Source organism: Bufo gargarizans, chromosome 6 (assembly GCF_014858855.1).
Source record: "Bufo gargarizans isolate SCDJY-AF-19 chromosome 6, ASM1485885v1, whole genome shotgun sequence".
NCBI classification, from domain to species: Eukaryota; Metazoa; Chordata; class Amphibia; order Anura; family Bufonidae; genus Bufo; species Bufo gargarizans.
In genome coordinates this window covers 346,528,099-346,541,340 of record NC_058085.1, presented here as the reverse complement: position 1 = coordinate 346,541,340, position 13,242 = coordinate 346,528,099, and the positions used below count along the sequence as shown (strand labels likewise).

At 42.9% G+C, this 13,242-nt stretch overlaps 1 protein-coding gene across 1 annotated transcript; it reads left to right on the top strand.

The window, feature by feature from the left end:
• Positions 1-2,730: 2,730 nt before the first annotated feature.
• LOC122942205 (homeobox protein zampogna-like) lies at positions 2,731-4,602 on the top strand. The gene is made up of 2 exons (XM_044299704.1): positions 2,731-3,019; positions 4,169-4,602. The coding sequence occupies exons 1-2, from the start codon at positions 2,731-2,733 to the stop codon at positions 4,600-4,602; spliced, it is 723 nt and encodes a 240-aa protein (XP_044155639.1).
• The last annotated feature ends 8,640 nt before the right edge of the window (positions 4,603-13,242 follow it).

Sequence of the window (13,242 nt, the reverse complement as noted above, 5' to 3'; positions counted from 1 at the left end):
CATTACTAGGCGGCTTATACTTCTTCCTGGAGTGTGTGTGCATGCTGATCCTATTTCCCAGTCTGCTACTAAGTTAAGTGCTGAACATTTATTTGTTATTTTCTGTTTGCTGGATCCCAGGTGACCCTGACTCCCTCCGTGTCTGGTGTAGGGAGCCGGTGGTCGTGTCCCCTCACTATTGTAGGGTGTTCAGGTGTTATATAGTCAAGGTACGTGGATATGCAACCATCCACCTTTGGGATTTTTGCATAGGCTGAGCAACCAGGGAAAGTGCCAGGTTTTGTGCAGGGGTCTCCCTTTTGGTTCCTTAGCTTTGGATCCAGTGAGTCATATATGCATGTTGCTTTGTCTGGTTTCCTGTACACCGTCCGTGACAGCTGTTAAGAACAACTCAAGCAAGATGGCCGTCCCCATAATCATGTCCAGGAAATAAAATGTAAAAATCTGCAATCAGGAAAAAAAAAGGATATGTGTCTCTATCTGGTTTTAACTGGCAAAAAAGTTTTTGGTGACATTTACTTTTAGGGCACTTTTTACACTAGCGTTTTTCTTTTCCGGCATAGAGTTCCGTCCTAGGGGCTCAAATCCGGAAAAGAACTGATCAGTTTTATCCTAATGCATTCTGAATGGAGAGAAATCCGTTCAGGATGCATCAGGACGTCTTCAGTTCAGTCACTGTACGGTTTTAGGACGGAGAAAATACTGCAGCATGCTGTGGTATTTTCTCAGGCCAAAATTCCGGAACACTTGCCGGAATGCCGGATCTGCCATTATTTTTATATTGAAATGCATTAATGCCTTGATCCGGCTCTAAGTGTTCCAGAAAAACGGATCCGGTTTTGCGGCCTGCGCATGCGCAGACCTTTAAAAATGTGAAAAAGATAAATACCGGATGACAACCGGAGGAACGGATCCGGTATTGCAATATATTTGTGAGACGGATCCACATCCGGATCTGTCTACAAATGGTATCCGTTTGCATACAGATTGCCGGATCCGGCAGGCAGTTCTGGCGACAGAACTTCCTGCCGGAATCCAACAACGCAAGTGTGAAAGTGCCCTAAGCTGGCTGAACGTTGGACTGATGTCGGCCCCCGAGGAGAAGTTGGACAGGTTTGATCCTTTTGTAGTTCTCAGACATAAGCGGCGCCTGATAAGCGTCTCACGAATCATCCTATGTCTATAGTCCACTTTTGGAAATGTCCTCATGACTTACCGTAAATTATTCGTAGACCAGGAGCGGAGGACGCATAACACATATATGTTTTATTAACTGTATGTTATTCATTTTATATTATATCCACAAATTATCGTTATCTAAATTACCTATAGTTGCTGCCATGGTAACAAAAATTTTAGGCTAGGGCTAAACGGCGACATATGTTGCATGACAATAAGTCGCACGACAAAAAAGGGTACAACTACATTGCGACATGTGTCACGTGACATTCTTTGGAATGATAGTCAATGGTGTCGCACTGTGACATGCGACTCGCTGCGACTGGATGGATTTTTTGCTACTGACGCATCGCATTTATGACTTTTGTCATAAAAAATGTCGTACGACTTTTCTGCAACAAGAAGTCACCCGACAAATGTCTCTGTGTAGCCTTAGGCCTCATGCACACGACCGTTGTTGTGTCCCGTGTCCGTTGTTCCGTTTTCCGTGATTTTCTGCGGACCCATTGACTTTCAATGGGTCAGTGGAAAACTCGGCTAATGCACCGTTTGTCATCCGCGTCCGTGATCATTGTTTCCAGTCCGTGAAAAAAATATGACCTGTCCTATTTTTTTCACGGACAACGGTTCGCGGACCCATTCAAGTCAATGGGTCCGGGAAAAAACACGGAGGCACACAAGATTGTCATCCTATCATTTGCATGGCAAACTTGACTTAGATTTTTTTTTACTTTCCTTTATGTCTGGAGATCCTCCAAAAATAAAGGAATACACATGGAAACAAAAACGGACACGGATGACGGAACAACGGAACCCCTTTTTGCGGACCGCAAAAAAATACTGTCGTGTGCATGAGGCCTTAGCCTTTTAGGGCTCATGCACACAAACATATTTTGTTTCTGTGTCTTTTGGAGGGTTTTTTGCGGCCCGTATGAAGAACCATTCACTTCAATGGGGCCCCAAAAAACGGAAATGACTCCGTGTGCATTCTGTTTCCGTATGTCGGTTCCACAAAAAGATAGAAAATGTCCAAATATTGTTTGCATTACGGACAAGGATAGGACTGCTCCATTAGGGGCCAGCTGTTCCGTTCCGCAAAATACCGAATGCACACGGACGTCCTCTGTATTTGTTGCAGATCTGTGTTTTGCGTGCACACATACAGTCGTGTGCATGAGCCCTAAGGTGCCAACATAGGGACAAAAGAATAGGGATGGTTGGGATTGTATGGTGAAATCACTGTGTGCAGACACTCTGTAAAATCTCAGTTTGGGATGAGGGGGGCTGATGATGATGAGGAGGAGGCCCCTAAGCCCTGCCTGCCTACTGACTGCCTCCTTGCTGGGACTGGACCACTGTCAGAGGCCTGGCTTCCTGATGTGAGATCCCAGCCCAGCAGTACATGACACAGCTGCCTGCAGGGGGTTTATCTGTCCTCCCAGCACAGGGGAGGGGATCTGTGTCTGCCCAGACCCTGCACCAGTCAGCTCCTGCTCCAGGCTCATTGTGGATCCTATAAGCATCGGCTGCTGGATGTATGAATGCCCGACCATGTCGCACAGAAGTGTCCACCCCACATCGTTCACCATCAGGGATATATTAAACATGGGCTGCACTAATTGTAGCAAAGACAAGAGCTCAGACTCCGAGGATCCAGCGCTGGATGAGCTCTCAGGAAAGGCTGGGATCGATACAGAACACTGCTGTACGACCGAAACATCGGCCGACTTATCGGGGGCGGAGACTCCAAGCGATAAGATGCGAACACACAGCCCAGACCAGGGGGGAGAGAGCCGGGAGGACTCCAGGTGGTACAGCGACCAAGAGCCGCAGTCAGACGGTGCGTATTTCCAAGTGTCCTCCATGTACAGAAACGTAAAACTACCGCAGCCGATAATATGTCATATTGTTACAATGTATCCGATAATTGCAGGATTACACAATAGCCGGGAGTGATCTATAGGACAGACATAGTGCATATCATGGGCAGAATGTTCTGTGTGAGCCGGGGTCACTTACCTGCTCTGCTCGCCCTGTGCTGCTGGTCAGAGGGAATCCAGGAGTCAGTGACCGATCCTCCACCGATAATATTAATCGGATACAGCCGGGTTCTAGGACAGCATGGTGCACTGGTTCAAACCGAATCCAGCAATGCAAATTAAGAGCGAACGAATTTATCTGTAAGATGGTAGAGAAATGATAGATAAATAGATAAAGAGATATTAGATAGATCAAAAGAGAGCAAACGGATTTATGTGAAAAGTAAATAGTTACATAATTTACATAGATATTTCTAATTGTATATTTTTTATTTTCTGTTGCATTTATTGTACTGTTTATTAAAATTCTAAAACGTAAAACGTTTGAATGAGATAGATGGATTGGGTAGAGAAATATTAGATCAATAGAGAGCAAACGAATTTATATGTAGATAGATGAAAGATAAATCAAGTACAGATATTAAATAGATCAATATTTGTAAATAAATATATACTAATAGAGATGCTAGATAGATAGATATTAATGGATTGTTAGACATGAGAGATAAATATCCAAATAGGGGAGACTCTATCATCTATCTATCTATCTATCTATCTCCTATCTATCTATCTATCTAATATTTATTTATCTCATATCTATCATCTATCTATCTATCTAACTATCTATCTATCTAATATTTATTTATCTATTTATCTCATATCTATCATCTATCTATCTATCTATCTATCTATCTATCTATCATCTGCTATCTATCCCATATATATATATCTTTATCTATTTATCCATCTATCTCATATCTATCTATCAATCATCTGCTACCCATCCATGTATATATCTAGTCTCTCCATCCCTCTCTCTCTCCATCTCTCTCTCCATCTCTCTCTCTCTCTCTCTCTCCATCTCTCTCTCCATCTCTCTCTCTCTCTCTCTCTGGATACTTGCCTACATCAGTTCCCTGTTCTAATCCCTGCTCTCCCCTGTTCTCCAGGAGACTGCCCCGAGCTGTGTGTGGGTGACAAGCTGGAGGACGAGCAGAGGTCCGGGAAGAAGAGGACCCGGGCAGCCTTCTCCCATGCCCAGGTCTATGAGCTGGAGAGGAGGTTCAGTCTGCAGAGATACTTGTCTGGACCAGAGAGGGCTGACCTGGCTGCAGCCCTGAAGCTCACAGAGACCCAGATCAAAATCTGGTTCCAGAACAGGAGATACAAGACGAAGAGGAAGCTGATAGCCAAGCAGCAGGCAGTGAAGAGCCATGAGAGCCAGGCCAAGCAGGTGGCAGTCAGGGTGCTGGTGAAGGACGACCAGAGACAGTACTGCCCAGAGGATGCCATCTGCCCATCTCTGCTGTCCATATACCAGGCCTACCAGTATTACCCCTTCATATACCGCCTGCCAGTGCCAGCCTGGTCACCCCACACCTAACACTCAGGGGACTTGGGGGAAGAGACATTAAAACCCAAACCTGTGTGAAATGGAGGAGATGCAGTCACTTATTGAAATCTACGTTAACCCTTTCACAACCTGAGAGAACTGAGACCTGAAGCATTCCATGTATATTTCCTGCTTCTGTGGAACTACAAGTCCAAGAAGGGTTCCACAGTCCTTCCTAGGTCAGAATGATGGGGCAGAGCAGGGTTTACAAGAAATATCTGCCCCTGTATGCTGTCATTGGGGCATTATATGGAGTCAGTTTCTACTACTGCAGCCTATGGCTTTTCAGATGCCTCTGGACTACAACTCTCAGTACCGTCAACTCTAGAAGGAGTTGTAGTATATCAGCAAGTGAAGGACCACAAGGTGCACATTAGTTCTGCCCATTCCTCTCTATGATATCCGACAAGCTCTTTATGGTATATGCAGTGTGCCCATGTTATATACAGAGCAGTCTATATACAGGGTGCCCATGTTATATCCAGAGCAGTCTATATACAGGGTGCCCATGTTATATCCAGAGCAGTCTATATACAGGGTGCCCATGTTATATCCAGAGCAGTCTATAAACAGGGTGCCCATGTTATATCCAGAGCAGTCTATATACAGGGTGCCCATGTTATATCCAGAGCTGTCCATATACAGGGTGCCCATGTTATATCCAGAGCTGTCCATATACAGGGTGCCCATGTTATATCCAGAGCTGTCCATATACAGGGTGCCCATGTTATATCCAGAGCAGTCTATATACAGGGTGCCCATGTTATATCCAGAGCTGTCCATATACAGGGTGCCCATGTTATATCCACAGCAGTCTATATGCAGTGTGCCCATGTTATATACAGAGCAGTCTATATACAGGGTGCCCATGTTATATCCAGAGCTGTCCATATACAGGGTGCCCATGTTATATCCAGAGCAGTCTATATACAGGGTGCCCATGTTATATCCAGAGCAGTCTATAAACAGGGTGCCCATGTTATATCCAGAGCTGTCTATATACAGGGTGCCCATGTTATATCCAGAGCTGTCCATATACAGGGTGCCCATGTTATATCCAGAGCTGTCTATATACAGGGTGCCCATGTTATATCCAGAGCTGTCCATATACAGGGTGCCCATGTTATATCCAGAGCTGTCCATATACAGGCTGCCCATGTTATATCCAGAGCTGTCCATATACAGGCTGCCCATGTTATATACCGACTCAGAGCTGCTCATGTTATATATAGGGGTGCATATGTTATATGTTCATATCATATAAACTGGCGCTTATGGTATATAGATGGGTGCTCACGTTATATAGATGGGTGCTCATGGTATACATAGAGGTGCTCACGTTATATAGATGGGTGCTCATGTTATATACAGAGGTGCTCCTGTTATATAGATGGGTGCTCATGTTAAACAGAAGTGTCCTTTTCCTGTATAGAGAGATCGATGTTATACAATGACTGTTCTTATTAAATACAGGGTCCAGGGCTGTCCAAATGATATCACAGGGTGTCCATATAGCATACAGGCTCTATGCTATTCCGGGTTGTCCATGCTTTACATCCAGTTCTGTCGATTGCATCCAGTGTGTACATATCTGTGTACATTTTCTAAATTAGAAAATCTCTAATAATATAAATATTAATAATGTTCTGATAACTAACATTTGGCTGAAGTTGGGATTTTGCCCGCCTTTGTAGGGATAGCTCTGACTGTGAACCGTGATCTGTAGGTGGCTTCCATCGCGAGATCGCTCTGCACTTATTGTTTACTGTACATATCGCGACTTATTATCCACTGAACATGATTGTAATTTATTATTGAAATAAAAAAATGTCGCTTTGTAAGTGAAGAGCTTCATGGGATTCCTAAATCTGTTCACTTTTTGGTCGTATACGGCTTTAAATAATATCTATCTATCTATCCCATATCTATCTATCTACCTACCCTTTATCTATCTATCTATCTATCTATCTATCTATCTATCTATCTATCTATCTATCTATCTTCTATCTATCTACCCTTTATCTATCTATCTATCTATCTATCTATCTATCTATCTATCTATCCCATATCTATCTATCTACCTACCCTTTATCTATCTATCTATCTATCTATCTATCTATCTATCTATCTATCTACCCTTTATCTATCTATCTATCTATCTATCTATCTATCTATCTATCTATCTATCTACCCTTTATCTATCTATCTATCTCATATCTATCTATCTATACACACACATAATACTATTTAAAAAAAAATTCTATGACTGTTACGAATTTTTATTACGTTTTTTTTTATTGCAGTTTTAAAGTTCAGCAGAGACAAGTTCCTGATATAATAAATCACTTTACAAGTACATAATTATTCAACCTAGTTAAGAAACTGCTGTGCGAATATTTGTATTTACAATTTTTTTCCGGCAGTTATTAGCACAGTATAATCAATTATAAAGTTAATATATTTTGAAAAAATAAACATAAATACATAATAAATCAAATAATAACAAGAATAAACATCCTAAATGCTAAATAACAACAACAATAAATGATTTAAATGAATACATAATAATATAGTATTAAACAATAATAATAAATAAAAATGCATAAACAATAAACACATAAATAATAAATTAAAACATAACAAAATAAGCTTAATACGATATTCATAAATACATTTGGATTATTCTGCTCTATGCATGGTATAAATACAAATAAAAAAAAAATATAATAATAGATAAATGTATTTATATAATTTCGTTTAGCTATAAATGTTATTGTCCTGTACTACATGTTTTGTCACAATTTTCTATTTGAGATCTATCCATAAGAGCTGTCTATTTCAGGGTGGGTATTTTCTGTGTCTCCCCCATGTGTGGCTGTTGATACCATTTGTTCTTCTGTGTCCCCAAGTATTTAGCGAGAAGCAGCAGTTGTGACACTTCTATGTGGACGGCCAAGAACATTATTCAGGTGATTTATATCACCTCCTCAAAAGGCTCCTGCTGCAGATCTCATCAGGATATTCTTGCACTTGTAGTACTACTTCTTGTATTCCTGTACACTGTATATAGCTGTACTAACACATCGTATCATTATCTTCCTCATGGTGTGCGCTAGTCACGGGCTCTAGGGATGCTCTCGGATAAATCACTGCCCTTGTGAACAATTTCTTGGTATTTATGTTGGATTATATTTATATTACACATCAATGGACACTTTTCATTGACACTTACCTCTCCCTGCACCAGCAGTCTGTCACAGATCTCTGCAAAAAGTTCCCTCTGAATCAACCAGGAATGTAGCGCTCACCTATTTAAAAATAGTTTTTTTCAGAAGCTGCAGCGCATATTATAAAGTACAGTGCTCCTGCTGCTGCAGAGCATCATAACACACACCTCCACTGCTGCAGAGCATCATCATACACACCTCAGCTGCTGCAGAGCATCATCATACACACCTCAGCTGCTGCAGAGCATCATAACACACACCTCAGCTGCTGCAGAACACCATCATACACACCTCAGCTGCTGTAGAGCATCATCATACACACCTCAGCTGCTGCAGAGCATCATAACACACACCTCAGCTGCTGCAGAACACCATCATACACACCTCAGCTGCTGTAGAGCATCATCATACACACCTCAGCTGTTGCAGAGCATCATCATACACACCTCCACTGCTGTAGACAGTATCATACACACCTCAGCTGCTGCAGAGCATCATCATACACACCTCAGCTGCTGCAGAGCATCATCATACACACCTCAGCTGCTGCAGAGCATCATCATACACACCTCCACTGCTGTAGACACTATTATACACACCTCCACTGCTGCAGAGCATCATCATACACACCTCAGCTGCTGCAGAACCTCATCATACATACCTCAAATGCTGCAGTACATCATCATACACACCTCAGCTGCTGTAGAACCTCACAATACACACCTCAGCTGCTGCAGAACATCATAATACACACCTCAACTGCTGCAGAGCATCATCATACACACCTCAAATGCTGCAGGACATCATAATACACACCTCAGCTGCTGCAGAACATCATAGTACACATCTTAATTGATCATGGTGGAAAGTAAACTTTACCACTATTTAAAAAATATTCTGCACTAGCTTGGGTGTTTATTATAAGTAGGCTTGAGCTTCGGATAAGGGTCCATTTATACGTCCGTAGTGTATTAAAATTGCGGATCCGCAATACACCCGGCCGACACCCCCATAGAACTGCCTATTCTTGACCACAATTGTGGACAAGAATAGGACATGTTCTATTTTTTTCCGGAGCCGAGGACCGGAAGATCGGGGGCACGCTCCGGAAACGCGGATGCGGACAGCAGACTGTGTGCTGTCCCAATCCATTCCTGCCCCATAGAGAATGAATGGGTTCGCACCCATTCCGCAATTTGCGGAACGGATGAGGACCCATTCTACGGACGTGTGACTGGAGCCTAATAGATCCAAAGTCGATTCATTAAAAAACTTTGGTGTTAATTGTGTTTCCGTACAGCATTAAATGTATTGGCTCCGTGAAGCCAAATTTCGTATCGCCTGAAGTCGTGCAAGACTTCAGTGAATTACTACGGTATTCCTATCTGCGTCTTTGAAAACATATTTTTAAAGACGCAGATAGGAATACCGTAGTAATTCACCGAAGTCTCGCGTGACTTCAGGCGATAGGAAGTTTGGTTCCACGGAGCCAATACATTTAATGCTGTACGGAAGCATAATTAAAAATAAAGTTTCGCTGAAGCCTAATTATAGGAAATAATAGAGAATTGACATCTCTCAGTGCCATTTGTATGGCGTAAAAACGTGCAAACACTGAGTTTGTGACTTTTTAAACTCCACTGTGACAAAAGTTTGTTGCAAATGATGTTTGTAAGCTGCCTTGCCACTTTCCAAAAAGGCGGCCCTGCACATTTATCTTCATTTACACCAGTTTTCTGGTGTAAATGAAGACAGAAATCGACAGATTTGAGTTCAGATGCATAAACTGCAAGAAGATGCACCTAATTTATAGTAGTATGACTACTATAAATAATAAAATGATAAATTATAAAATAATAAAGAAAACATAAGAAAACAAAAATCAGGTATGTGACCAGATTCTGCACTTTTATATGGTCACAGAATATGATATTTGTGTCTTATTAACCATTCCCTTTAATATACCACAGTAGGGGGATAATGGGCACCTCATGTGAGTCTGTTGTACCCATCCAGCGGTTTATTTAAAGGGAATCTATCACCTAATTTTCTCAAATCAAACTGCTTGAATGGCATTGTAGCGCTTGCCCACATAAAGGTCTAAAGAGACATTTATTTGACTATTAAGCAGCATGGTCTTCAGTAGAAATTAATGTACACAGGCCATTCTGCATGTCAATTGGGAAAAATACTACTCAAGCATTAGGCTTCTTTGACATTAGCGTTAGGATTGTCCGTCAGGCTGTTCCGCTGCGTTTTTTCTCCAGCCGCCTCTCGGCATGTTTGCCTTGCTGTGGCCAGACCTCCAGCCCATCCCCGTCATAGTGAATGGGGCCGGAGCCGACCTCCGACGGAACACGTGTGCTAGCGTTAGTACGGATCCAGCCTGCCTGACAATCCTAACGCTAATGTGAAAGAAGCCTTATACAGTCACATTTTAATGTCCCTAAATTAAACACAACACCCCCATAGCAATAGTGAACCAAACTTACACCCTATAGAACCCTACAGCGATTGTAGATCGGTTAAGTGGAACCCTGAGTGTTGCAACCACAATACAGCCATATCGGACTGGACGTGCATTTACTATATTTCCGGAGTGAGTTTTTCATGCAAAATTAATGCTAAAAAAAAAATCTGCAGCATGTGAACCAGCCTAACAGGATTGTAGGAGCACAAAGTCCTACCCAGGACAATTCATACTCTAATATGTTCTCACCTGAGTCAACAAACAACCCATCACTGGCCCCTTCTCCTCTCCAGTCTCACCCCCCTCCCATTCATAAAACTAGTCAGTAATTGACATACATAATAGTGACATCTTGTATATTCCTTACAATGCAGATGACTGGCTGTGACTGCACCCCCCAACATTGCCCTTAAAGGGGACTTAGATATCGATGACCTATCCTTAGGACAGGTCATCAATATCAGATAGGAGAGAGTCCTACATCTGGCACCCCCATCGATCAGCTGTTGCAGGCAGCTGCCAGTGGCAGTAACTACTCTGCGGAGAGAAGGCTAGATCCACTTCGTAATTTCCGGCACTGGCATATTGTAGCCTTCACTTGAATAAGAGCTGAGCTGCAGTACCCCAGCATGGCCACTATGCAGTGGATGGAGCCTTCTGCTTCCAGCTCCACCCACTGAACAGTTTCTGGCAGCTGATCGGTGGGGGGGTCTGAGATGTTGGACCTCACTGATCTGATATTGATAACCTATCTTGAGGATAGGCCATCAATATCTAAGTCCTGGAAAACCCCTTTAATTAATAAATACATGTGTTAAATGGGGTGTCTGACCTGGACAGTCCATTTTTGTTACAAGAATCCCCCATGATTAGTTGACCACGGGATGTGCTGCGGCTTGGACCACCAACGATCATCTGTGAACTGTGGAGGAACCACATGGCACATCGAGCTTATGCCCCAGGGGCAGGGCTTATATATGCCCCAAGTTTTCCAAGGACAGTGTAGGTAAATATGGAAAGGGACCAGAATCACTGCCTGAGGCAAAAATTGAAACAACGCTCCCCCCCCGCATGCCACATTTTCAACCTAACCCCTTCCCTCCAGCACTACTGGTAAAGGTATACTGTGAAATAGTTGAATACAGAGAGATTCCACAATGGAAGCGCTCATTTTCCCCTCATTTGCCACTGCCCCCACATGTCTCTAGGTCTCGCCTCACCTGGCCTCATTGGCGGTGTGCCTCTGCTACTGTACATTACAAAGATGCTGTGTGTATGTCTATCAACCCATAAGACCAACAAATATAATTCCATAGAAAAAACCTAAAGAGAACTTTTTAAACTTGAAAATCAAAGTCTACAGTCATATATGACAGGAGCATGGGCGTAACTAAAGCCATAGCAGCCATAGCACCTGCTACGGGTCCCAGAGGTTGGGGGGCCCAATCAGATGCAAGAATATTGTACCTTTTTTGGGGGGGAATAACAATATAGTGGCTTTGTGCTATAATATGGGTTTTCTGATATATGTTCTACTATACATACCTTTATTTTCTGTAACGTATGGTTCTGTTTTAATGTTCTAACACTAGGGGTGGGGGTCCCATCCTATTTTTCTATGGGGCCTAATGAACTGTAGTTGCGCCCCTGGTCAGGAGATTTTCCAAGCGTATATGACTACAACGCACCATACACATGATGTGAGTAGAATCTAAAGTACTCATATGTACTGGAGGGGGAAGTGCTAGTAATGGTAAAATGAACAGATTCCTTGAAACCGAGCTTCTTCTCAGACTGAAGGCATCACAGGTTGAGAGCTTCGGCTGTGAATGAAGAATTCAAGAAATAGGATCCACTTGATGGACATCATAGTTAATCTAAGTAAACATATCATGGCAAGTGTCCAAAACCTGAATTAAGGGGATGATGTGTGCTGATTGCTGACATTACTCAGACTCTGCCTGCAGAAAGGTCTACTGTGCTACCCTGAAATGTTTACCAAATACATGGACACTGCCGAGGGGAAGATTAATCACAGGATCCTCCAGAGTCCCCCAGTGCTAAACGTCTGGAATCACGCCTCCTGGAGGTGCCAACATACTGAGGGAATGGGGCTTTTATAGCAATGTAGCTAATCTTCTCTTATGCCGCAGAAGAAAGAAGCAAACATAGAACATAAAACAATATAATAGAAACACACTTAAAGGACATGTCCACCATCTCATAGTTTACACATAGTTATAATGTACATAGTTGAGTAACTTTATATCCACCTGAAATTTCTTACCCTGTCATGATTCTGAGTTATATCTGTATTACACTCTGGAGCTGCACTCACTATTCTGCTGCTCACTATATCTGCTGGGGCCAATGGCCCCACCCATGCCACCCCCTCTTTTCAGAAAGTGGCAAGGATCGCGCAGAAAATGCCATGCCGTTGTGCGGCCGTTCCGTGCATTGGGGACCGCAATTGCTGTCCCCAATGCACGGGCAATATCCGTGCAGCGGTCCGTGGTCTGTCCGCACCGCAAAAAAAATATGACATGTCATGTTTATTTGCGGTGCGGAACAACGGAAAGAAACACCACGGAAGCACTCTGTAGTACTTCCGGTGTTCCGTTCCGTGACTCCGTTCCGCATCTCCGGAATTGTGGACAAATTCAAGTGAATGGGTCCGCATTCGTGATGCGTGGTGTACACGGCCGGCGGCCGTGGATTGCCGACCCACCGTTTGCGGGCCGCCCATTGGCCGTGTGCATGAGGCCTTGGGAAGATAAATCTCCCCTGTAGGGTTTTTCTTTTGTTTAGTTTTTATTTTTTGCAGGTGTTTGGGGCCCTTTTAATAATGAAGGTTTTTAGTCAAAAACAGCACGACCAAATGTCAGCTATAAGTATATAGGAATTTATGAAATGCAGTGAAAATATGTTTTTTGT

What these genes read in the sequence shown, in the direction of transcription:
- LOC122942205 (XM_044299704.1), top strand. Translation starts at nt 2,731, where the DNA reads ATGTCGCACAGAAGTGTCCACCCCACATCGTTCACCATCAGGGATATA. An exon ending in CCAAGAGCCGCAGTCAGACG is followed by an intron (nt 3,020 to 4,168) that starts GTGCGTATTTCC and finishes CCTGTTCTCCAG; the next exon opens with GAGACTGCCCCGAGCTGTGT.